General features: G+C 36.9%; 1 protein-coding gene and 1 long non-coding RNA gene across 10 annotated transcripts in view; one reads left to right on the top strand and one right to left on the bottom strand.

Moving 5' to 3' along the window:
• Positions 1-24,789, bottom strand: part of PATJ (PATJ crumbs cell polarity complex component) — a 373,944-nt gene that overhangs the window by 261,831 nt on the left and 87,324 nt on the right. For 7 of the 9 annotated variants that reach the window (XM_082687808.1, XM_082687804.1, XM_082687800.1 and 4 more), the window contains 3 exons: positions 13,013-13,222; positions 6,724-6,843; positions 4,399-4,794 (listed from right to left, as the gene is read on the bottom strand). In XM_082687808.1, the coding sequence (XP_082543934.1) occupies positions 4,399-4,794; positions 6,724-6,843; positions 13,013-13,222 (726 nt within the window). The remainder of the gene's footprint in view (positions 1-4,398; positions 4,795-6,723; positions 6,844-13,012; positions 13,223-24,789) is intronic. The other 2 variants (XM_082687802.1, XM_082687807.1) reach the window with 1 other exon arrangement.
• Positions 4,913-23,721, top strand: LOC309842888. The gene is made up of 4 exons (XR_014299823.1): positions 4,913-5,021; positions 10,324-10,413; positions 14,050-14,103; positions 23,392-23,721. It is a non-coding gene; the product is annotated as an uncharacterized lncRNA (long non-coding RNA).

Here is a 24,789-nt window from a genome sequence, read left to right as displayed (position 1 = left end):
GGTGGGAATATAAAATGGTTCAACTACTGTGGAAATAGGACAGTGGTTCCCCCTCAAAATTAAAGAGACTTGCCATATGGATCTAGCAATTTAACTTTTGGGTATGTACACCAAAAAATTTAAAAAATAATCGTTTGAACAGATACTTTACACCAGTGCTTGCAGCAGTATTATTCACAGTAGCCAGAGGTAGAAATAATCCAGATGTTCGACTGATAAATGGTTAAACAGACTGGAATATACATACATACATACACACACACATACAGTGGAATATTATTCAGCCTTATAAAGGGAGAAAATCGCAAAACATGCTATAATGTGGATGAACCTGGAAGGCATCATGCTAAATGAAATAAGCCTCACACAAGAAGACAAATACTCTATGATTCCACTTAAATGAGGTACCTAAAGTCATCATAATTCTTAGAGAAAGAAAGTAGGACTATGGTTGTTTGCCAGGGATGAGAGAAGGGGAGCATGGATAGTTACTGTTTAATGGGTACAGACTTTCAATCTGGGAAGAATGGAAAAGTTCTGGAGATGGATGGTGATAATGGTTGTATAATAATGCAAGCATATTTAATGCTACTGGAACTGTAAGCCTAGAAATGGTTAAAGTGGTAAATTTTACGTACAGTAGCCCCTCCTTATCTGTGGGAGATATATCCCAAGACTCCCAGTGGATGCCTGAAACCAAGGATAGAACCAAACCCTGTATATACTATTTTTAACTCTATATACATACCTATGATAAGGTTTAATTTATAAATTAGGCACAGTAAGAGATTAACCACAATAACTGATAATAAGAACAATTACATTGTAATAAGAGTGGTATAAATGTGGTCTCTTTTGCTCTCAAAATATCTTGATATACTGTACTCACCCTTCTTTTTATGATGATGATGTGAGATTATAAAATGCCTAAGTGGTAAGATGTAGTGAGGTGAATGATGCAGGCATGTGGTTTAATTTTTAAATTAGGCTACGGCTAATTTATAAATTAAATTTAGGCTACGGCTGCTTCCAGACCTCGGCTGAATGCAGGTAACTAAAATTGTGGAAGTGAAACCAGAGATAGGGGGTGGGGTGCAGGGATAGAAGGGACTACTGCAATGTATATTTTACTACAAGTAAAAGTAAAGAACCAGATCTAGAAGTCTTGATGGTTTTATCCTTCAACTAAAATGGAATAAGAGAGTAGTAGAGAAAGGTAAATCTAAGTAGTTGGGTAGTATTTGCACTCTACAAATACAGATATATCTGTAGCCCAAAATGGGTATTATAATGAAGACAGAAGTGATAATGTTACTCAACCCTTCTGGAAGGCACTCTTTAAAGGAGTACTGAGAATTACATATTTTGTAAGGTATTCAAATGTTTTAACAATCTACCCAAGGCTTGTAATATTAGATAATAAATGTTCATCTTATGAGTACCCTTCGGACAGGAGGGCAAATAAAGATTCAAGTCCATCCTGATCTTATGTGTGTAACTGTTATAGAGAATTAGACCACTCTATCAAAAATATGCTACTCTGGCATAAAGATTTTCTGAGAGGACAAAAAAAAGAGAAATAGCACTACAGAAAAGCTATATTCCCGTGACTATTAATCATCAAAGATGAATCTAGATTTTTTCCAGCCTAGAGATGGCAGCAAGAGGAACATACTAGTAAACCTAACTAAAAAAGCCCTTATCTTCCATCAATTTCCCCCTTATAATTACCTTCCTGCAGCTCTGACCCTAAAACCTAAACTCCTCTTCCTTTGTCTTGTCACTTCTCAATAAATGTATCGTTCTTTGTTAAGAAGCTATATAAGCCCAAGCTCTAACCACCACTTTGAGTTACTCATTACTGAGTTTCTACTGCATAAGTGCATGCCACACTAGTTAATAAATTGTTTTTCTTTTGTTACTCTTTCATCAGCTTCATTTCCAAGGCCCCAGCCAAAGAAGCAATAAGGGTAGAGGAAAAACTTTCCTCCTTTACACTACCATCATTGTGGAGTTCAGGAAAGGAGGAAAAGAATGCCCAAAACAAGAAGATATAATTATTTAAAGAAAATAAAATATTGTGCAGACAAGACATATTAGGGCTGAAAGTGATTTTTTTAAAGAGAGAGTGTATAAGTTGGAGAGGAGGGGAGCAGAGGAAGAGGGAGAGAGAAAGAATCCCAAGCATGGAGCCCCACGTGGAACTCAATCTCACAACCCTGAGATCATGACCTGAGCCAAAACCAAGAGATGCACATTTAACCGACTTAGCCACCCAGACACCACTGTGGTGGAAACAAGTTTAATCAGTGCCATTTTAGAGAGTTTATAGGTCACCTCACAGAATCAGAAATAGAAAATAAAAAGGAAGCTAGGAAATTTAACACAGATTTAGTAATTAGGATGCATGTCTTTCAAATTGTGAGCAATGAATGTTGTTAGAAACAAGCTTTTTAAATAGCACTTTAACAAACAACAGAGTAAATGGTTATATAGTGAAGATCATCACTATGTACTCACAAAGGGAATTTTTAAGCCTATTGTTATGCAAATGAGTACTCGAGAGGATAAAATTCTGACTGATAGTATGGATTCAAAAATTACTGTATCTCAAACAACCTAGATGAAAATTAAGATGATATATTCTGAAAACTGTATTAAATGACGGGAAGGTGCTTCTAGTGATAATGTATTTATGGACATAAATATGCACTGAAAACAATTGTCATTAAATGTGAGAATAGGCAAAAAATTTAACATTTGGGAGTTTAAAAACTGTTAATGCTTAAATTTATAAAGTAAATACTGTGAATGTACCTGTGACTATTTAGTCTAGAACCCTAAAAGTTTATATACTAAAATGGGCCTCTATTTCAGCTTGTCTTATATTTGGGTAAATAGAAAATTTTCTTTTTGTAGATGAAAGGCACAACAAGAGAGTATTTATGAATATTCACTAATCTGTGATTAGAATTTGCTCTGTATAACTGAATATTCTGTTTGGGTTCGAGTACTTACAGATACAGGAACGGGACTGGCAAGGAAAGAAAGCACCAATGTCAATGGCCAACACACCAGGTGATTCTCTGTCACCTCTGTCCATATCCAGGCATTATTCACATAATCACAAAACATCTGTTCTCTGTTAGATTGCCCACAGTCCACTAATCCTCTTGCGTTCCATTAAGCACAGCTTGTATAGCACCTTGCATAGAAGAACCCATAGCATTTGCAAAAGGGGGGAAGAAGGATAGGTCTGAGGAAGGAGAGAGCAAAGAAACTAGCTCTATGGGTCCTCTGAGAGAGCAAAGCAAAGCATGCTCCCTACAACACTGCAAGAAAGGTGCTGATCTCAGTGTGGGGAGTACTGCACCGTATCTAAACATACTGCTAAATGACCTTGTAAAAATATACCCCTAGGATCTCCTACATGAGTTAGCAAGCTCCTAGGTGAGTCAGCTGGTTAAGCGTCCAACTCTTGATTTCAGTTCGGGTCATAATCACAAGGTCGTGAGATCAAGCCCCGTGCTGGGCTCTGCACTGATCATGGAATGGAGCCTGCTTAACTCTCTCTCTCCTTCTCCCTCTGTCCCTATACCCTCTCTCTTCCTTTCAACAAAACAAAACAAAAACAAAACCAAAACACTTCTATCTAATCATTTTCTTTTCATTTCCCTGGAAGTTAATCTGGGACATAAAATGAACAAACAAACCTAAAACATGAAAAATGTCCCTAATAAAAATGTCCAATTGATGACCAGTTAACCCTAATTTTTAATGTTATAAAAATAAAGTTTATTGGCGATCCATAGCAAGGGCAAACCTACTGAAATATAATGCTTTCATGCCAAGTTGAAAATAGACAATAACACAAACATAAAGATAATTTTTAAGAGTTCAGAGACCTTCTATTTAGTATCATACATAACACAGAAAACAGTGTGGATAAACAAGACATAAACAATGTATCTTGAGTCAATTTTGCCTTGATTTTCCTTGATAAATATAATACACAATATGAGAAATATGGAGCCCTGTCTCTCTGAGGGAATAAAAAAAAAAAAATCACAAATGGCAAAAGAACTCTTCTTTGAAATGGATAATCTGGAGAAGCGCATCATTAAAAAAAAAAAAAAAAAAAAAGGCAAAACCCCCTATAAACCACCATAAAAGGCAACTGCAGCTTACTGACTCTTATCAGAAGTTGTGTAATACAGAAAAGATGAGTTTATACTTAGTTCAGCATTACACTATGTGGTACACCTCGGAAAAATGATTAATTACAAAAATTATATTTTCCATTGCATTTTGTTCTTTTGAAAGTTACATAATTTTGGAACAGGGGTTGGGAGGCAGGGGAAGGAGGAGGGAAGTGGAAGAGCCGTTCTCATCCCTTACCATGTTTTCCGTGCTGTAGCCGTACTGCTGCGCCTCCGGGGAGTACAGACTCACCATGGATCTCGCTCCCTGAAGCTCAGGTGGTGCACTGTCACGCAACCACTGAGTGCCAAAGTGAAGTTCCTTCGCAGAGGGAACAGGAGCAGCCTCTTGAAGGTGTGATGAGGGATACAAGTCCACGGACTGCAAGTGATCTTGATATAGCTCATATTCGTCATCAACAAGCATCTCTCTTTCTTCCCCCATCTCCTGCAATCTAGGAATCAGAAATTCATGCATCTCCCAGGCCTCCTTGCTGTGGTCTATCTCTTTCTGTTGGGACTGAAAAGCCTTTCCCAAATTGAGGAATGGCTCATCTACAAGTTCTTCTTTATAATAGGGTTCATCTCTAAATTCCTGTAAATAAAAGTGGCAAAAATTATTTTTTTTTGCAGTGGCACTCTACGGGGATTCGTTAGGAAGTTAACCCGGACAGAACCTCAGTGACTATATTCCTCGCCCAGGCACAGTTACCTGGAATGGTTCTCCATTACAAAGGAGGAGAAATAAGTGCTCCCTCCCACACAACCCTCAACGCAAAGAAAGGGACAAACAGTAAGAGGCAGCAATCGGCCCTCGGCAAGGTGAGTGACTATTCCAAAAGGTCTGTTACACATTAACCACCTGAAAATTCTCAATCAGAAATAGAATTTTGTTAACCTGCTGCACTGAACATTTGGCTCATACATCTTATACAGAAGTAGTGCATAAATACGGAAATGCATCATATCTAAGAAAGCAAAGATTTAAAAAGTCAGGACTTTCAAGCTTATGTAAAACTCAGATGGAATTATGGCTACTGAAATTATCAAAAAGCAGTATCTATAAAGATATGGGACGTATGTCCCAACTACCTTAAGTATGACTATTTTATAATATGCCCTGAAATGTTTATTTAATTTAATTTATTTATTTGACAGAAATCACAAGTAGGTAGAGAGGCAGGCTCCCCGCCAAGCAGAGAGCCCAATGTGGGGCTTAATCCCAGGACCCTGAGACCATGACCTGAGCCGAAGGCAGAGGCTTAACTCACCAAGCCACCCAGGCACCCCCAGAAATATGTTTTTTCAACTGTACTGAAATTATATGGCAAAAAGGAATGAAAATAGTATGCTTTTTAATTAATTTATATTTCACTACTTAGAAGTACATACAACTAAAACTAGTCATACATGTGCAGAAATTTTGCTGAGTTCCTAGGCAATGCCTGAGCAATGTATGGATTTGCAGAGCCTCTAACATAACCCTGGGGATCCTGAAGAGTGCTAAGCACAAGGAGGCTCAATTCCTCTTGGGAGATCAATGACATTTCCTACAGACCCCTATTCACTAAATATTACCAAATGCAAATTCATGGAATGAATCTACTACTTCCCACCTTTAAATTATTATAGTGTATCAAATATTGCAAGCCAGCTAATTTTTTTACAGGTGTGTTTACTCTATATTTGAAGATGTCATACACTTATGAAATTTTAACAAAAATGTCTAAACTAAAAAAAAAAAAAAGACCCACAATGTATAGTATAGAAATAAATATCAGCTTGAGGCACCGTCAATAAATTATGCAAAGACTATCACCAGACGGTTGTTATCAGGTAAGGCAATACCATACTCTACCTTCAAAGAGCAAAATAGCCACAATTCATATTTAGAATAAAAAAGGAAAAGCTTCAAAATACACTTCCTAAAATTAAAGTGGAAAGGAAGGTTTGACTAAATAACTCTTCTGTAGGAAGTATTTGGTAAGAAGTCTTTTAGTATAGCTCTGTTTTCTACAGCATTTTAAATGCATGCCTATTTTCAAACATTGTGTTCTCGCCTCAAAATTTTAAGAGTATATCTGTAGTATAAAATAAGGTATGTTTGTGCTTTGAAAATGCCTTGTATCTGGCCTTTGTCATTTATGAAGCCACTGAAATACAAGAGGGAAAACAATTCATTTAAAAAAAAAAAAAAAAAGCGGGACGCCAGGTGGCTCAGTCCTTAAGTGTCTGCCTAAGGCTCAGGTTATGGTCCCAAGGTCCTGGGATGGAGCCCCGTGTTGGGCTCCCTACTCAGCTAGAGGCCTTACTCTCTCTCTGCCAACCCCCCTGTTTGTGTTCCCTCTCTCACTGGCAAATAAGTAAGTAAAATATTTTTAAAAAATTAAAATAAAATAAAATAAAAAAGAGGATCATTTAATTTATATCTCTTTAGCCAAGAGTGAGAACAAGCTGTTGTCTTCTTTATAGAAATGTTAGCTCACAGCAAACCATTCAAATACGAAATTGATTGACTAAATACCTTGGGTGCTTCAAGTATTAAAGATGAATTTATGTCATGAATTGTTTCCGAAAGTTCAGTCTTGTCTTCATCGTTGTTTGAATGTAAAATATAATGACTTTCTTCCTCTTTACCATCTTCCTGAAAACAGAAACGATTTTAATTTTATTTTTACATTTTATTTATTTATTTGAGAGAGAGAGCGCGCACTAGAGAGCAATGTGGGGGGGGGGGCGGTGGAATGGAAGAGGGAGGAGCAGACTCCCTGCTGAGTAGGGTGTCTACAGGACTCAATTCCAGGACCTTGGGATCATGACCTGAGCCAAAGGCTGAGGCTGAACTAACAGCCACCCAGGCACCCCTGGAAAAAATATTTATTTATTTATTTATTTATTTATTTATTAGCACAATTGTAGAGATGCTTTTGTCAACATGAAACTATCTTTTACCAAGATATAACTGACACATAACATTATACAACGTAATAATTAGATGTATGTATATATTGCAAAGTTGTAATAAATTTAATTATATCTAAAACTTTCGAAATACAATATGGTCTTGCTAACCATCCCCAGGTACATTACATCCCCAGGACATATTTATCTTATGACTGGAAGTTTGCACCTTTTGATGACCTTCACCCATCTTACCCACCCCTTCCCACCTCTGGCTACTATAGGAAGAACTCTTATAATCAAGAAAATACTCTTGAACTCTCTTCAGATGAATTCTCATCCTTCCATTAAGTGCAAGGACACAATAAAACTTATACAAATTGTTTCATGAGAACAAACTTTTCTTTAATAATTAAAAAGAATTCCATATTTGTGTCAAAGCTTCTCATTTTTTTCTTTTTAAGTATTCCTAAAACTACATGCAAAAGAATAAAACTGGACCATTTTCTTTCACCATACACAAAAATAAACTCAAAACGGATTAAAGACTTAAATGTGAAACCTGAAACCAAAAAAATCCTTGAAGAAAGCATAAGCAGTGATCTCTCTGACATCAGTTGTAGGAACATTTTTCTAGATATGTCTCCTCAGGCAAGGAAATAAAAACAAAAATAAACAATCAGGGCTACATCAAAATAAAAAGTTTGTGTACAGCAAGAGAAACAATCAACGAAACTAAAAGCCAGCTACAGAATACAAGAAGGTATTACAAATGACATATCCAGTAAAGGGTTAATATCCAAAATACATAAAGAACTGATACAACTCAACACCCCCCAAAAAAATCCAGTTAAATAATCCAATTTAAAAATGGGCAGAAGACATGAACAGACAGAAGACATACAGATGGCCAGAAATACGATATGATCTAGTAATTGCACTACTGAGTATTTACTCAAAGAATAAGAAAACACTAATTTGAAAAGATACATGCACCTTTATGTTTATTAGAACATATTTACAATAGCCAAATTTGGAAACAAGCAGCTCAAATGTCCATCAATAGATGACTGGATAAGAAAGATGTGTTGTATAAATAAACAATAGACTATTATTCAGCCATTAAAAAAAAAATGAAATCTTGCCATTTGCAACATGGATGGAGCTAGAGAATATAATGCTAAATGTATTAAGTCAGTCAGAGAAAGGCAAATACCAAATGATCTCATCACTCATACGTGGAATTAAGAAACAAAACAAACAAGCAAAGGAAAAGAAAGACAAACCAAGAAATATACTTTTTTTTTTTAAACGATTTTTGTTTATCTGACAGAGAAAGCGAGCGAGCAAGCACAAGCATGGGGAGCAGCAGGCAGGGGAGAAGCAGGCTCCCCACAGAGTAATAAGCCCAATAGGGGGGGCTCGATCCCAGAATCCCGGGATCATGAACCAATCCGAAGGCAGATGCTTAATCAACTGAGCCACCCAGGTGCCCCAAAACAAACTCTTAACTATAGAGAACAAACTGATGGTTACCAGGATGGGGGCGGGGTGGATGGAGGGAACAGATGAAGGGCACTTACCGTGATGAAAAATTAATAGATAGATAGATAGAGAAATAGATAAATGAATAAGTAAATAAATAAACTTTTTAAAAAGAAAATTCAACAGAAGTACACATTAGAGTTTCACATGTTTGTCAGATATAAGATCAAATTACCAAGTCAGTATCATTACCTCTACTTCAGCAATAGCTAGTTTGAAAATGTAACAAAAAATAAGACATTATTCACAAAGTGGGGGAAAAAGCAGTAAATTATCTCAGAATTAAGCTAAAAAAGACTGTACAGCACATTTAAGGAGAATAGAGTAAAAGAAGATTTGACTAAACAGAAACATACTATGTGGGGGGGAAGTATTCCTTAAATTCAAAAACAGACCAAAAAAGGAACTTAATATTAAAAAATATCATATGGGGCACCTTGGTGGCTCAGTTGTTAAACATCTGCCTTTGGCTCAGGTCATGATCCCAGGGTCCTGGGATTGAGCCCTGCATTGGGCTCCCTGCTCAGTGGGGAGTCTGCATCTCCCTCTCTCTCTCTTCTGTGCCCTCTCTGTCAAATAAATAAAATCTTAAAGAAAAAAAAAAAAAAAGAAGACTTATCAGTATAGGGACACTTCTGTGGCTCAGCTTGTTGAGCATCCAACTCTTGGTTTTGGCTCAGGTCATCATCTCAGGGTCATGGGATTGAGCCCCATATAGGGCTCCGTGCTTGGTATGGCATATGCTTGTGATTCTCTCCATCCCTGTCTGTCCCTCTTCCCACTCACACTCTCACACTCTCTCTCACTAATAAATAAATAAAATCTTTTCAAAAAAAAAAAAGGAAAAAAAGAAATGTATCAGTATATACAGGATAATAAAATTTTTAACAAAGGTACAGTACACTTGCCATCTGAAAAGTTTCAGACATCTTGGTGTCTACCAGCTCAATAGCAGTCCTAGGTCAGAACACAGCTACCATTTATGAAGTCCTAGCTCTAAATCATGATCCATGGTAAACACTTCATACGCTTTGTCTCAACTTGATCTTCACAGCAATCCAAGTCAGGGCTTTATATTTTGTATTTATATAAAAATAATGGCAAAATATATATATACTTATGACACTACGTGCCAAACATTGTTTTAAACATTTTAAATATTCAATTTAGTATATTCATTAACATATTAATATACATTCTAAAAAGTAGGTAGTCTTATTAACCCTAGTTTACAGATGAGTAAAAAATTACATGACTAATCATTTACACACCCAGAATTGGAACTATCTGGCTTTACGGTCTGGGATCTCAACTACGTCATGCAGTCCCCACATTACAGACAAGAAGTGGGAGCTGATGAGGTTAAAGAACTGATCCATGGACACGCAGCCTTGCAAGTCACAGAACTAAGCAGAAACTCACAGCTGTCTGGCTTAAGAACTCCATCGCCACCTCTGACCTATTAGTTTCAAAGATACAATGCAGTTTTTAAAGTCAGTTCATTCATTTTTCTGGATCTGGTATATTTAAGATGAATTTGTAGAAACGAGAAGATAAACCCCATTCATGATTAACATGAAACTATATAATATGAAACACATTATATAGACAATGTATATCATTATAATACCTGACTTAATAAAAAATTCGTGTTCTCCTAACTTTTATATATTCATAGTCTTTCTGGCCCAAGATGACTTTGGGCCACCTTCTTCAGTTTCTTCCCTCCTTCTGCAGAGGACTAAGTGAATGCTCATTACGTGATAAGGTAAGTGGCCACCAAGCGGGCCACCAGAGAGACTGAGACCTTAATGAAGATCTATATGTATCACTATTTACAGTTCATGAGCAAACAGTTTGGCTAAAGGCTCCCGGAAATTAAAGAAGGAATTAATGGTAATTCCATTAATTTTTTTTAAAGATTTTATTTATTTATTTATTTGACAGAAAGAGAGTGTGTACATAAATAGCCAGAGCAGCAGGCAGAGAGAAAGGAAGAAGCAAGTTCTCCGCTGAGCAGGAGATCTGAAGCGGGACTCAATCACAGGACCTTGGGACCATAACCTGAGCTGATGACAACAGCTTAACTGACTAAGCCACTCAGGCACCCCTCTACTAAGAATTTTTTAGAGTCCTGAAAGTGACCTTTGTCTTTATCCCTTTTGTGGTTTCCCACTCCCCTATTCAAAAAGGGGAGCCTAGGCAAAGGTCCACCTCACAATTATGACGTTCCAAAACCCTCTCAGAATGCGGCTCTGATATCCTGAGGTCTCTTCAGCTCTCCCTCCACCAGAAACAGCCCAGGAATCTGCACCCAGGCAGAAACAAAGCTCTGATTTCTGTACCACCTGACACATCCCTCAAGTGCTTCAGAGTAAAGTCATGCTGTTTAAGGCCTCCAGGACATAAATAATTTGGGATTTCCTCTGGCAGCCCAAGTAACCCGGCAAGTATCATCAGGGAAAATCGAGACAACAACCCCCTACCCCTGCCACAACCAAGAAGATGAGATCTCCATAAAGATATCAAGTTCCTCCCTGCAAATTAATTTGTCCAGAAATCAAACTAGGCAACTCCTGGTGTCTCATGTTGGCTATGGCAACACCCATACACCAAATATAGAAGACAGAGTCAAGAACTTTGATTAGCTATATGCTATACTCCATTTTGAAATATTTAGAGTGTCTCATAATATAACATACCGGCATCTTTATGGGGAATTCATGAAGGCCATGTTGAGGATCCCCAACACGTAAATACTACATGTAATACAGGAGTTATCTCTATGTATATATCTATACCTACATATCTGTAAATGAAGATATTTATCTATATTTACCTATACATATGGACATGTGTGGTATGTTAACATATTCATATAGTTATTAATATATTTCATAGAAAAAAAGAATCTTAGAGTTAAGAAAAATTTTAGGAGTCCTCTAGTCTTGGTCAGTCTTCAGAGATGAAAAAATGGGCTCAGAGAAGAAAGGTAGTATAATGATGATCAAATTACTAGGACAGGGGCACCTGGGTGGCTCAGTCATTAAGCGTCTGCCTTTGGCTCAGTCATGATCCCAGGGTCCTGGGACTGAGTACCGCATCAGATGCCCTGCTCAGCGGGGAGCCTGCTTCTCCCTCTCCCACTCCCCCTGCTTGTGTTCCCTCTCTCACTGTGTCTCTATCAAATAAATAAAATCATAAAAAAAAATTAAATTTACTGGGACAACGTTTCTCAAAGTGTGAAATTCTTCATCAGAATTATAGGGGCAGATCCCTCAACAGCATATCCCAATGACTAGATGAGAATCTCTGAGGGTAGGACCTCCAAAACTGCATTATAGCCAACTCCCAGGTGATCCTCATGTATATTACATATCTTTGCATTGAAACCTACTGGGCTGACTCATAGGAAAGGTAGAAACAGAGTCCAGGCTTCACACTTTAAACAGAGTCCAGTTTAACACTTTACTAAGACCATCTCTCTGTTTTCAGAAGGGCTGTCTACAAACTAAACTCACAAGTTAAATATACAGCACTGTGGTCTGAAGCCCCTGAGTTTATACCCCAACTCTGTCCCTTACTAGCTACATCACTGAGGATAAGCTGGTCAACTCTCCGTGTCCTGATGGCCTCATCTGTAATCTCTTCGAGTTGCCAGGAGGATTAAACTAGTTTATACATGTAAAAGTTTTAAAATACTGACATACAGTAAGCACTCAAGAACATCTTCATACTGCTTGCAAATTATCATCAAGTATTTTGTTGCATTGGGGAACCTCAGAAGCACCCTAATTGTAATATGGCCCTTAGTCATAAACACAAATCTGACCTGGTACATAAGGATAAGCAATAAGAGAACTTCAAGATGACCTGACCACATGGAGTTCTAGTTGCTAGGGATTATTAAAGCACTTTGATGGGCAGAAGAGCTACGGTTAAAACAATATAGTTAACTGCATTTTAACGTATCATGCCGTCTCAACATCATTTCCAAGTGAAAGTTAAAATGCATAGACTTTTGAAATTTACATAAGGAATATGATGAGAACATGCAGATCTGTGCTAATATTATGAAGATAAAGATAGTAGTAAAAGCTAAAGGACTAGCAACATTAGTAGCTACTATTTATATAACAACGTGCACGCACTTAATCTTTGCACTTAATCTTTAGTCCCCAAAATCATATGAGACAGATATTACGTTTCTAACTTTTTAAGTCAAGGACCTAAGAAACTTCTCTTAGGACACAGAGAGAATAAGCTGTGGAAGAGGGATTCGAAACCAGGTGTATTTGTCTCCAAAATCCATGTTCTTAAGTATTACACTATTATCACGTCCTACATTAACAACATTGAACACTTACCACCAAGGGCTTACAGATGCCGAGGCGTACGATGCCTGGCGGCACAGCTTTCAACACATCCACAGCTTCGGCAAGTGTGGTGTTTTCCAAACAGCATTCATTAACTGAGACCAGGCGGTCCCCAGGTAATAGCTCTCCCCCTCTTTCTGCAACACCATCTGCCACCAGGGAACGGATCACAATCACTGATCTTGTGGGATCTAAAGGGTCCTGAGGATCAAGCCAAGAAGAAAGATAAGTCAGTTTCTGAAAACACATAGACTCATGAATCTGATTTCACTATTTACAGTAAGTACCCAGTATTCTGGGGATATTCTTCCAAAGAGGTCAACAATCTATTACAGTATCACTCTATACATCCACACAAATATAATTTTATATTAAGGTAGAAACATCATCTTAATAATTTCAGCTATGTGTCTGAGGTATCAATACCTACAAATTTCTTTTTTGAACTTTCGGTGACTGGTATTTTATTGAGCCACAAGAAGCCTGATGACAGTTGAACAAGACTCTGACATCCTCACGCATAGTCATATTATAGGCCAAAGACAAGTCTGCTCTTGGGTAGTAAGTAGGCTCTAAGAGAAGGAACTATGGTAAATGAAACTTCAAGTTTTATGTATTCCACCAGTATAAAACCCTCAAGCTAAATCAATGAAGTTCAAAAAAGATATGGAATCCATGGAATATTCCACTGTATGAAAAAAGGAGCTTAAAAATAACACAGCTACAATTTGTAACATATAAATTGTAATATGGTATAGGGACCCCTTGGTGAGAACTATTCTGATACAAGAAAATAAGCATCACTTTATGAACAAAACCAATGTGAAAATAATTCTGATCCACTGGAAAGGCCCCATTTTTCTTTTTATTTAGCAGCCTGAAAGATAATGTTGACATTCAATAAATGCATTTGATTAATAAGAATTTATAGTCCATTATTTTTTATTTTGTTGGACACTGATATATAGTACTATGTGTCAGGCTCTATTTTAAGTGCTTTATTCTAACACTTGTCTATGTTTCTACAGATGAGGGAACTGAGGCTCAGAAAGCTAAGGAAACTTGCCAAGATTACCCATCTGGTAAGTGGCAGAGTTAGGATTCAGATCCAACCAGGCTGGTTCCCAAGACCTTCTCTTAACTACCATGCTCTGCTACTTGTTCCACATTAAAATAATGGTACAACTACTAAACCTCAAACTTAATGAGAGAAAAAAAATAATCAGACCTCAGGTGAAATACTTGTTTTTATTTTGTTCCTACTGTTTCATTACATACATACTGTTCCATAAAGGCAAGGTGTAGTAACACAAGATTCTACTACTGTTGAACTCTTCCTGACAAATGAGAGACTAACGGCCATGTTTTATGTTAGAATCAGAAGACTTTGTAATTAACAAAGTGAGAATCTGCCAAGTTCCAGGCTGTCAGTTTGAAGTGGCTGATGGTTCTTTTGAAGTTTTCTGATCCACTTTTCATAGACCTCTGTGTTTTAGATATCAAGGTCCATTTTCAAGTACTATATGGAATTTTAACTAAATATATATAAATCAAAAAAAGCGACACAGCTAATTCCTTGAAAAATGCCTTCAAACATAACTTATCTTACTCTCCTTAACCTTGCTTCTCTGCTCCAAGGTCAAGAGATTCTTGGTATATCTCTAACATGCTCTGATGTATAACACCTCATATTCAGGAAGAGGATGGAAAGTAAAAATAGTCAGGAGTACTCAGTAACAAAGTATAGTGTTGAACTATAATTACACCAATACTTTCAAGTAGAGGGAGCTATTGCATAGGAAGAGAAAAGAAAAGAACAACAACAAAAAAAAGTACAGTGGTATATCAGCAGGCAATCAGCGCAGATATAAAAGAGCTGTCTATTTTGTCACCGGCAACCATGAATCACAACACACTTTTCATTCTGAAATATGAAACCATTACATTTTAAGTTTGACACACTAATAAATAAGCTGTACAATTATGTCCTTCATTTAGGATGTCAGTTTGTGATGAAAGGCTTTTTTATTAGGGGGGAAGGGAAACTACATAATAGCATATTCCCCTCATGAAACGCACAGAAAGCAACCAGCATTACTTCATATTAATAATTACTAAACTTTCCCAGAGAAAATTGCAACAGTAAAATATACCAAAAGCAAATAAATGATTTCACCAGCTTGGTACAAGCAATCTCTGCAGTTTCATGGAACACCAAATCAAAAAGCACTACTTTTACCCCAACTAGATGAATAGGTTTTCAAAATGCAACCAGCTGAAATGATAATTAGAAACACTTCAAAGAAAGATTAACCGGGCAATAACAGAAATGGAACGATTAATAGATTTCCCTTATTACAAAAAAGTCACGGTAAGCATTCATTTATACAAAGTACAGTCTTCTTTTGGACCTTAAACTATACCAGGTGTGCTTGCTTACTAAAATTTATTCAGGCTTAGACCTCTAGTTATTCTCAACACTAAGTCTAATCTACCACCCTTTTTCCTAGAGGAGAGAACTCAAGGGTTGCTCCTTTGTCCAAAAAAAAAAAAAAAAAAAAAAAGGACAAACCATCCACTTCTGAAGATGCTCCATTATGTATAATCACTATTTCATTTTCTGTGATGACTTTTCTGATGGTGTGATTTCTTAGGTAGCTGAATGAAGTTGCTTTAATGAGGAACAGTCATTTCCTTTCATCCTCATCATATTTAGTAGCTGCCCTATGGAAAAAGAACAGCTACTGCCTACTGGGATGACAGCTATTCTTTTTTTTTTTTTTTTTTTTTTAAGGCACAACCCTACTTTATTTTTTTAGTTTTTTAAAATTATTATTATTTTTGCTTATTCGCCTTTTTATTTTTTTATTATCATAAAATGTATTATTTGTTTTAGGGGTACAGGTCTGTGATTCATCAGTCTTACACAATTCACAGCGCTCACCATAGCACATATCCTCCCCAACGTCCATCACCTAGCTACCCATCTGACTGCTATTCTTGAGGCTTTGCTGCATTAAAAAATGCTGAAAACCCAGCCTGACTTAGGCTCTTCATCATCAGGAAGGTCTGCTTTCTGAAAATGTAACCCACAATAGCATATACATGTTGTAGCAAACAAAATGTTATGACAATATTTCTTAAGACCTCTACCCAACTGCGAGACCCCATGCAGATTTTTTTTAAAGTCCCCATCAGTTTTTATCACCTTTTATCACAATTTTAATACCTCTAATTCTTACTGTTTTGGTAAATAACACTGCAAGGAACATTGTATTCCAGATTCAACATTGTTTTAGACTAAGCAGTCAACAGAGGGCACTAAAGACTAATCACAGAACACAAGAAACAGCATCTTTCACTATGCTAGCCATTCTCTTCTTAAAGATTTTTTCTTGCTTATTCAAAAGGCTTATATTATTATTCACATTATAACAGCATGCCCTATGTTTGCCTCAACTCAACCGTTTATGAAAGTTGCTCCCTACAGCTCTTAAAAATATTACTGAACAATCAATTAAGAACTGCTAACCTCCCTCAGACACCAGACCAGAAGACAGGAGGTCTGACTTGAATTCTTCTCACTACTCAGCTATGAAATCCTGAAAACCCAATTAACTGCTCTGTCTCACAAGTGAATACAATCACTGTACCTGCTTGAAGAAAAGTGCATGTAAGAATTTATGAGGTTTGCATTCATGTTTGATATTATAAACATAAGATGTTTCCATGTAGGGAAAATCCAAGTTGACAGAGTCCTCTCCTCCCATAAGCGAGTGGTATATGGTAAAGCATTCAGTTAATTCCTCTTCCCTCACCCCTCCACTGAGCTGCTAGCTGAAGCATGTCAGTTTGATCTTCCATCTTTTCCATCTGACCCTTTCTCTCCATTTCCACTGCCACTACCTTGGTTTAGCTTCTCATTATTTCTTGCCTAGGCAACTGCTAATCTCCCCATCTCTGCTCTTGCCCTCTTCAGTCTATTTTCCACAGAGATAAAGGAATAATCTTCAAAAATAAAAATGTGGGGCTCCTGAGTGGCTCAGTCAGTTAAGCGTCTACTCTTGATTTTGGCTTGGGTCATGATCTCGGGGTCGTGAGATCGAGCCTTGCATGAGGCTCTGCACTGGGTGTGGAGCCTTCTTAAGATTCTCTCTCTCTTCCTCTCCCAATGCCCACTCCCACACCCCTCTACTCACACACTGCTCTCTCTCTAAAAAAATAAAAATAAAAATTGGGCACCTGGGTCGCTCAGTCAGTTAAATGGATGACTCTTGATTTCGGCTCAGGTCATGATCTCTGGGTCCCAGGATCCTGACACTCCATGCTCAGCAAAAAGTCTACTTGGGATTCTTTCTCCTTCTCCCTCTGCCCCTCCCCCTCTCACACTCTCCCTTTCTCACTCTCTCAAATAAATTAATCTTTAAAAAAATAAAAATAACAAAATTAATAAAAATTAAAAAAAATAAAAATGCAATTACATTTTTTTTCTCTGTTTTTAACACTTCAGCAACACCCAACTGCCTTCAGGATCAAGTCCTAACTGCTTGGTAGAGCAATTCCCTCAGATCTGAGTCTAAACTCCTCTTGCTCTCCCCTTATGTACCACTGCCCACCCCTGTTTGCCCCACACATTGTCCCAACAATGCAGAACTACTGAAATCCAAGGACTGTGAAATGCTTTGATGTGCTTCCTGACATCCTACAAACCATTCCACCTACCAGGAATACTTTTTCCCTGCCCCAATGCCACTTCTCTCCATCTCTGCCACCAGAGTCAGATCCAATGTGTTCCCATTGGATGGAGAAGCCGTCCCTAGAAGCCTTCCCTGACTCCCCAAAGCTGACTCAGTAACTTTCTACTCTGTGATACCCCTAAATCCAAAAGAGGACTTCCACAGAGCCTTTGTCATAATATAGTTTTCCTTACTGTCCCGTACCTCCAGAATAAGTTAGGTCCTCCTCCTACATGTATCCACCGCACCTTGCATTTTCTCTACTATAACACTTTTGACATTTTACAGAAATTATTTCAACTGTCTTTCCTACTAAAAATAAGCTTCACGAGAGCAATGGTATGTTTGCTTATTCGCTGCTTTACTTCCAGGACCTAACTGTAGTGACAGCCATATGGAAGGTACTCAATAGTAGTTGAAATATTGAATGACTGAAACTATTTGGTTTCTCTCTCTTCACTGAACTGTTAAGTACATCAAAGGCAAAGGACACATCCCATCATAGATGAATAAGAACAACATGACTTACTGAGTTCTTGCCGTGCCAGGAATGTTCCAGAAATCTTACTTATTAGAATTCATTTAACCTTCAAACCACCATGAAGGTACCATTATTATCCCCACTTTTAAGATGAGGAAAATTAACCAAGGCACACAGCTGATAAATGGCAGAGCCAGAATTTAAACCAGTTGGTTAAGTTCCAGAGTTTATGTTCTTAGCCTTTAAGTGATGCAGTTTCTCTATCTTCAGGTATTTGCCAAATGAATTAATATCGAAAGCAGGCAAACTGACAGAAGATATATTTATTGCCTTGCCAAAGTATGCAAACTGAGTCCCTTACTTATCCCTTACTTATCACACTGGTTACTAGCTGATGAAGTTAGCACAGAATGTGTAGCATGCTATATGTACAAATCAAACATCCCTTTGTTTGCCAAATTTTAATCTATATATGTGTTCTTGAGAATCCATTCATTTGGTGAGCTAGTCTAACCTGTAACACCTTTACATGAACAGTTAAAAACTCGTGAAAGTAATTATGCCTAAACAGATGGGCATAATTTCCAAAGTCTCTGTAGTGTCTATAAAATGTAGTACATGAATATCTGTGTACATTCCCACAGGTCAAAGAGCTCAGAGTTCACATAAACTAAGGCAAGATGCAGGGACATCACTGGGGGCAGAATGGTGGTTCAGCTGAAATGTGAGCTCTGTGAAAGATATATCAACCTAAAGGCGTGGGGAGCTCTGGTCATGAAGCTGCTCCATAGGTAAAACCACAAATCCATGGGAGCAAATATAGCAAGCTCAGTGGAAATGCAATGTTACATAAAGAGGAGACAGAAGAAATGAACAAGAATAGTGGTCACATTTAATAAAATTGGCAGGACATCTGTAAGAGCTATTTTTAAAAGAGGAACGTGAGACATATACCAAGGACTGTTCTGACATTCAACATTTATATGCTATGCAGTATTATTCCAATGCAGAAAAACAGAAGTCAAGATATAAACAATGACTTAACTCCATGCACTCAAAATAAAGAACAATGTCTGGGTTTTGTTTTAAATTCTGTACTATAAAATCCTAACTTTTAAAAGCATTAAGGAAATAGGAGTCTTTATAGCAGAATGGGAAAAAGATAGACCATATTTTATTTCAGATAAAAACTTGTGTCTAACAGATCGATGGAACGGGATAGAGAATCCAGAAATAAACCCATGCCTACATGGCCAATTGACAAAAGAAGCACGAATATACAATAGGGAAAAGACAGTCTTTTCAATAAATGGTGTTGGGGAAACTGGACAGCTACATGCTGTGTGAATCTGGACCGTTTCCTTACACCACACACAAAATTAATTCAAAAGGGATTAAAGGCCTAAATGTGAGAACTGAAACCATAAAACTCCTAAAACACAGGCAGTAATCTCTTAGACATCAGCCTAACCAACATATTTATGGATATGTCTCCTCAGGCAAGGGAAACAAATGCAAAAATAAACTACTGGGACTATACCAGAATGAAAACTTTAGCACAGCAAAGAAAACCATCGACAAAACAAAAAGGCAACCTAGTGAATGGGAGGTGTTTGCAAATGATATATCTGATAAAGGGTTAATAGCCAGAATATATAAAGAACTTCTACAACTCAACACCAAAAAACAATCTGATTAAAAACTGGATAAAGTTTTAACAATCTGATTAAAAGCTGCGTGAGTGGCTCAGTTGGTTAAATGCCCAACTAGATTTTAGTTCAGGTCATGATCTCAGGGTCATGAGATCAAGCCTCCCATGGGGATCCATGCTGGGTGTGGAGCCTGCTTAAAATTTCCTCTCTTCCTCTCCCTCTGCCCTTTCCACCCTAATTAAATTTTTAAAAATGGATAGAGGACCTGAACAGATATTCTCCCAAAGAACATATACAGCTGGCCAAGAGACATAGGAAAAGATGCTCAACATTGCTAATCATCAGGGCAATGCAAATCAAAACCACAATGACGTATCATACACTAGAAAGAATGGCCAGTATCAAAAAGACAAGAAATGACAAGTGTTGGCAAGGATGTAGAGAAAAGGGAATCCTCAGACACTATTGGTGCAAATGTAAATTGGTGCCACTACTATGGAAAATAGTATGGAGGTTCCTCAAAAAATGAAAAATAAAAGTATCCTAAAGAAAACTGAAACAAACAAACAAACAAACAAACCTTATGACCCAGTAATCCTACTGCTGGGATTTACAATGGCCAAGACACAAAAGCAACGCATCTCCTGTCCATCAAGAGATAAATGGATAAAGAAATGTCACACACATACACACGCACGCACAAACACTGGAATATTACTCAGCCACAAAAAAGGAATGAAATCTTGCCATTTTGCAACAACATGAATGAACCTACAGGGTATTACGCTGACTGAAATAAATGAGACACAGAAAGACAAATACCATATGATTTCACTGACGTATATATAATACAAAAAACAAATTAAACAGTCTCTCAAGTACAGAGAATTGGTGGTTGTCAGAGGGGAAGTAAGAAAAATCAGTGAAACAGGTGAAGGGGATTAAGAGGTACAAACTTCCAGTTACAAAATAAATAAGTCAAGGAAATGAAAAGCAGGGCATAATAATAATAATAATAATAATAATAATACTGTAATAATGTTGTATGGAGACAGATGGTAACTACACATCATGGTGAGCACTGAGAACATTTAGAATCGTCCAATCACTATGTTGCACATCTGAAACATAACATATGCCAACAACATATCAATAATTTAAAAAATATGTATAAATTACTTTACCTTTGATAATTTTGACATTTACTGTCAATTGAGTATATTAAAACATAAAGTTGGTATAGTAAACTCATGAGAGGAAATACAGTTAAATCACACAGTTTTCATTCTATGTTTAATTACTCAAATTAGTTCTGAAAGTTCTGTGCTGCTGTTTAGGTCATCACACCAAAATAATTGCTCTTTTCTATGACCGGATTCCTTCACCAAAATGAAATGATTCCCAAAAATGTCTGGGAAAACAACTTCAAACAATTATGAAATAAAAAGTGCTCTACAAATGAAGAGATCTCCTAACCAATGAATTCAATGTTGTGGTGTACATTATCACAAAAGGAGGTACTGAGCCTAACTCCACAAATACATATTCATAGGTGTGAGGAAGTATTTTAAAGATAATTTTAAAGGATCTACATTAATTTCTGGATAACATGAGGTAGATATCTATGGAATATTTGATAAGAGAATTATTCCAACTCAATAATTGCTAACTAAGAGAAAGCAAAAAGTGGCAAATCTTTGTTTCTTCAGGAGTATACTCTGACATGTGACCATTATTATTTGAACTGAAAAGTATTATGTTAAAATCTAAATAAATTAACTAAGTGAAAATTTCAAGATAAGATCTCAAGGAAATTACTAAGATGGAGAATACTGGAAAAAAAAAATCTCCTTAAAGGGGAGACGACCAACTCTTTCATCCTGGAGGTAGGGAGAGGAAAGAACTGGTACAAAGGTGAAGTTCATGCACAAACACACACAAAACTTAAAAGAAAAAACAATGATCTGTAGAAGCTCTGATGTACAGTTGGCATGAATTAAAAATTCCATAGTGAACAACATCAATGAGGAAACAGAATCCAAAGGTTTTTTTTTGTTGTTTTTTTTTTGTTTTTGTTTTTTTAAGGAGAAAATATACATAGGAGAGAAAGACAAGGAAGACTGCTATTCAAACCACTACTGGTAGGATGGGTGTGGATTAGATGTCAGGGAACAAGTTCTGAGCCCTAGCTTGGTGCCAGCCTGGCAGTGTATAATTTCACAAGTTCACTTCTCTAAGTCAGTTTCCTCACTTGTAAAAGGAGAACACTGGATACATGACAGTTAGAATCTGTTTCCCCAGCTCCAAAATCCTGTAACTAAATTTGACAGAGTATGTTGAGTCAAATTTGTCATTAATTTCTACCAAAACATTCAGAAAACCACTATAAAAAGTAGGGAATGATGGAAGTTAATTCAAAACACAGCACTGGTAATGAAAAAAGATGCACACTATGGTCACAAATATGGTATAATTTTAGTTAGTGATGTCTTTTAAGAACTCATAAAAAGGCAATGACTACATAAGATCTAACTTCCTGGGTATTCTACCATCGAAACAGAACATAAAGTATGTATAACATTTTTTTTTAATACAATGAATCTTAAAACAACTTTTTCTTCCTTTGCCATTTTTAGATTGCATCAAAAGACATGTCAGGGACTATTAGTTGAATTAAAATCACTAGAATAGTTCTGGTTTAAGATAGTGGAATGTAATTAATTATACTAAAAGAGCTTCTGATTTGACCAACAAGCTAAGTATTTACTTTTAGGAAAGAGAAATAAATGTATTTATAGTGAATGCAAGGCAATAAATAAATGATTTCATGAATAATGAGCAAGCTACCTTATCAGAATCCAATCCCATTTTTAACTATTTTATAATACAGCCAAGTATTATACTAATCATACCAATTACCGCAACACCATCATGTTCAAAGTACCTACAAAATACATTCAGTGCACTCAAGATAGATTAAACTGATATGGTTCCTGGCTCCTTGTGTCTTATTACTTCCTAAATACTATTAGGCATTAAGAATAGATTTTTCCATGCATCATGCATAGAACTAAACAGTCCCTGAGCAGCACAGTAAGCACAGCACATAAGGCAATTAAAAGTGCAATGGAAGAGAAGTGGACAGAGAAACTTGCTAAAAAATCAAAATATATTGTAAAAGGGAAAAAAAAATACATCAGCCAACACATAATTTTACTCTGCATAGCTTGGTACTTTAAAAGTCTATTTTAAGCATCACAGTAATTTAAATGGTTCAAACAGGAGTCCTGTGGAAATCCTTCTTAAAGACTAATTTTTTGTTTTATTCCTTTCTAGTCTCACTAGAGATTTTCCTTGGATATTAGATCTGTTGCTTGAATGTTTTATCTCTTGAAAATTATTTTGTCATGCTGTAATTGTTTCCTATTCACTCTTAGCCTAAGACGTTTTCTGGTTTTAATGGAAATAATACAAACATACCACACAATTCTTTACCTACAGGTCCCAACATCTGGCTGAAATGTCTACTAAGCAGACAACAGTACTCCAGTCAGACCCTGTATCAAAACTACATTACGTGAAATACGGATATACTTCACACTATAGAACTTCATACTTAAAAAATGGTTAAGATGGTCAATTTTATGTGTATTTTACACAAAAAAATTTTAAGTAGAAAAATGAATTTATAAATAATAAATATCATAATATCTTCTGGGGGGAGAAGAAAACTATTTTAGTTGAAAGTTATTATGATGTAGAGAAAGTTATTATGATGTAGGAAAGTACAGACACATAAAACTTGAAAAAACTTATCTAATGTTAGTTTTGGAATTTTCATTTTCCAAACAAATCATTCTCAGCCTAAGCACTTATAAAATACTGAGACTTGGGTTTCTCATTGGTGAAGTAAGAACAATAGTATAGGTTTTACAGAGTCAGACGAAGCATTACAGGTCATGAAAAGTGCTTTCTAAGTCCGTAATGGTTACTTCGTAAGTACTCTTACTGTTCTATGGTTCTCACTCTGAATATGACGAGGGAGAAGAAATCAGCAGGAAATATGGGACTGAGGAGTTAACAGTTACCATTGAGTTTACTGTGTTTTAAACTCAGCTGAGTGTATGTGATTTAAACCAACAGTGCTATCGGGGCACTTGGGTGGCTCAGTGGGTTAAGCCACTGCCTTCAGCTTGAGTCATGATCTCAGGGTCCTGAGATTGAGTCCCACATCGGGCTCTCTGCTCAGCGGGGAGCCTGCCTCCCCCTTCCCTCTCTGCCTGCCTCTCCGCTTACTTGTGATCTCTCTCTCTGTCAAATAAATAATAAATAAACAAATAAATAAAATCTTTTAAAAGACACACACACACAACAGCGCTATCAACTATTAAACCATTGGTGAGCTTATGCTTACGTGGTAACATGTGAAAATGAAGAGCTGACCCTGTAACTCTCCAGATACAAAGACTTCTGCATCGGAAGAGAAGTTCAGAGCAGCATGGCATCCTCAGCCCTCTTTCTCCCTTGGAGCAGACACTGAAAGACAGGAGCCCTCTCTGGGCTGGGAGGTTTTCTGACACACACAGCTGTATCAAGGACATGGCATGCCCTGCACTCTGTAGAAAAATTCTGTGATTTCTCCTTGAATGGACAACCAACACTCTATAGAATATAGCATATAACATGCAGAATAAAACTTTACCAACTCTGAAACTGTACAGGAGAAAGGCCATGGAATCCTGCCGGGAAATCTAGGACAGAACGTGTCATTTGTACGCTCTGGCAGTGAAGAAAATGGACAGGTCTCTAAAGAGCTTTGGAGGACTAAACTCAAGGAACCACAAGATTCAGAAATGATCTCCAGTAATCTTCTTGAATTGTAATAAGTATTCTTCTCTG

Source organism: Mustela nivalis (genome assembly GCF_964662115.1).
Source record: "Mustela nivalis genome assembly, chromosome: 10".
NCBI classification, from domain to species: domain Eukaryota; kingdom Metazoa; phylum Chordata; class Mammalia; order Carnivora; family Mustelidae; genus Mustela; species Mustela nivalis.
Note: the sequence above shows the minus strand (reverse complement) of the source record. Positions and strands in the feature narration are given on the sequence as shown.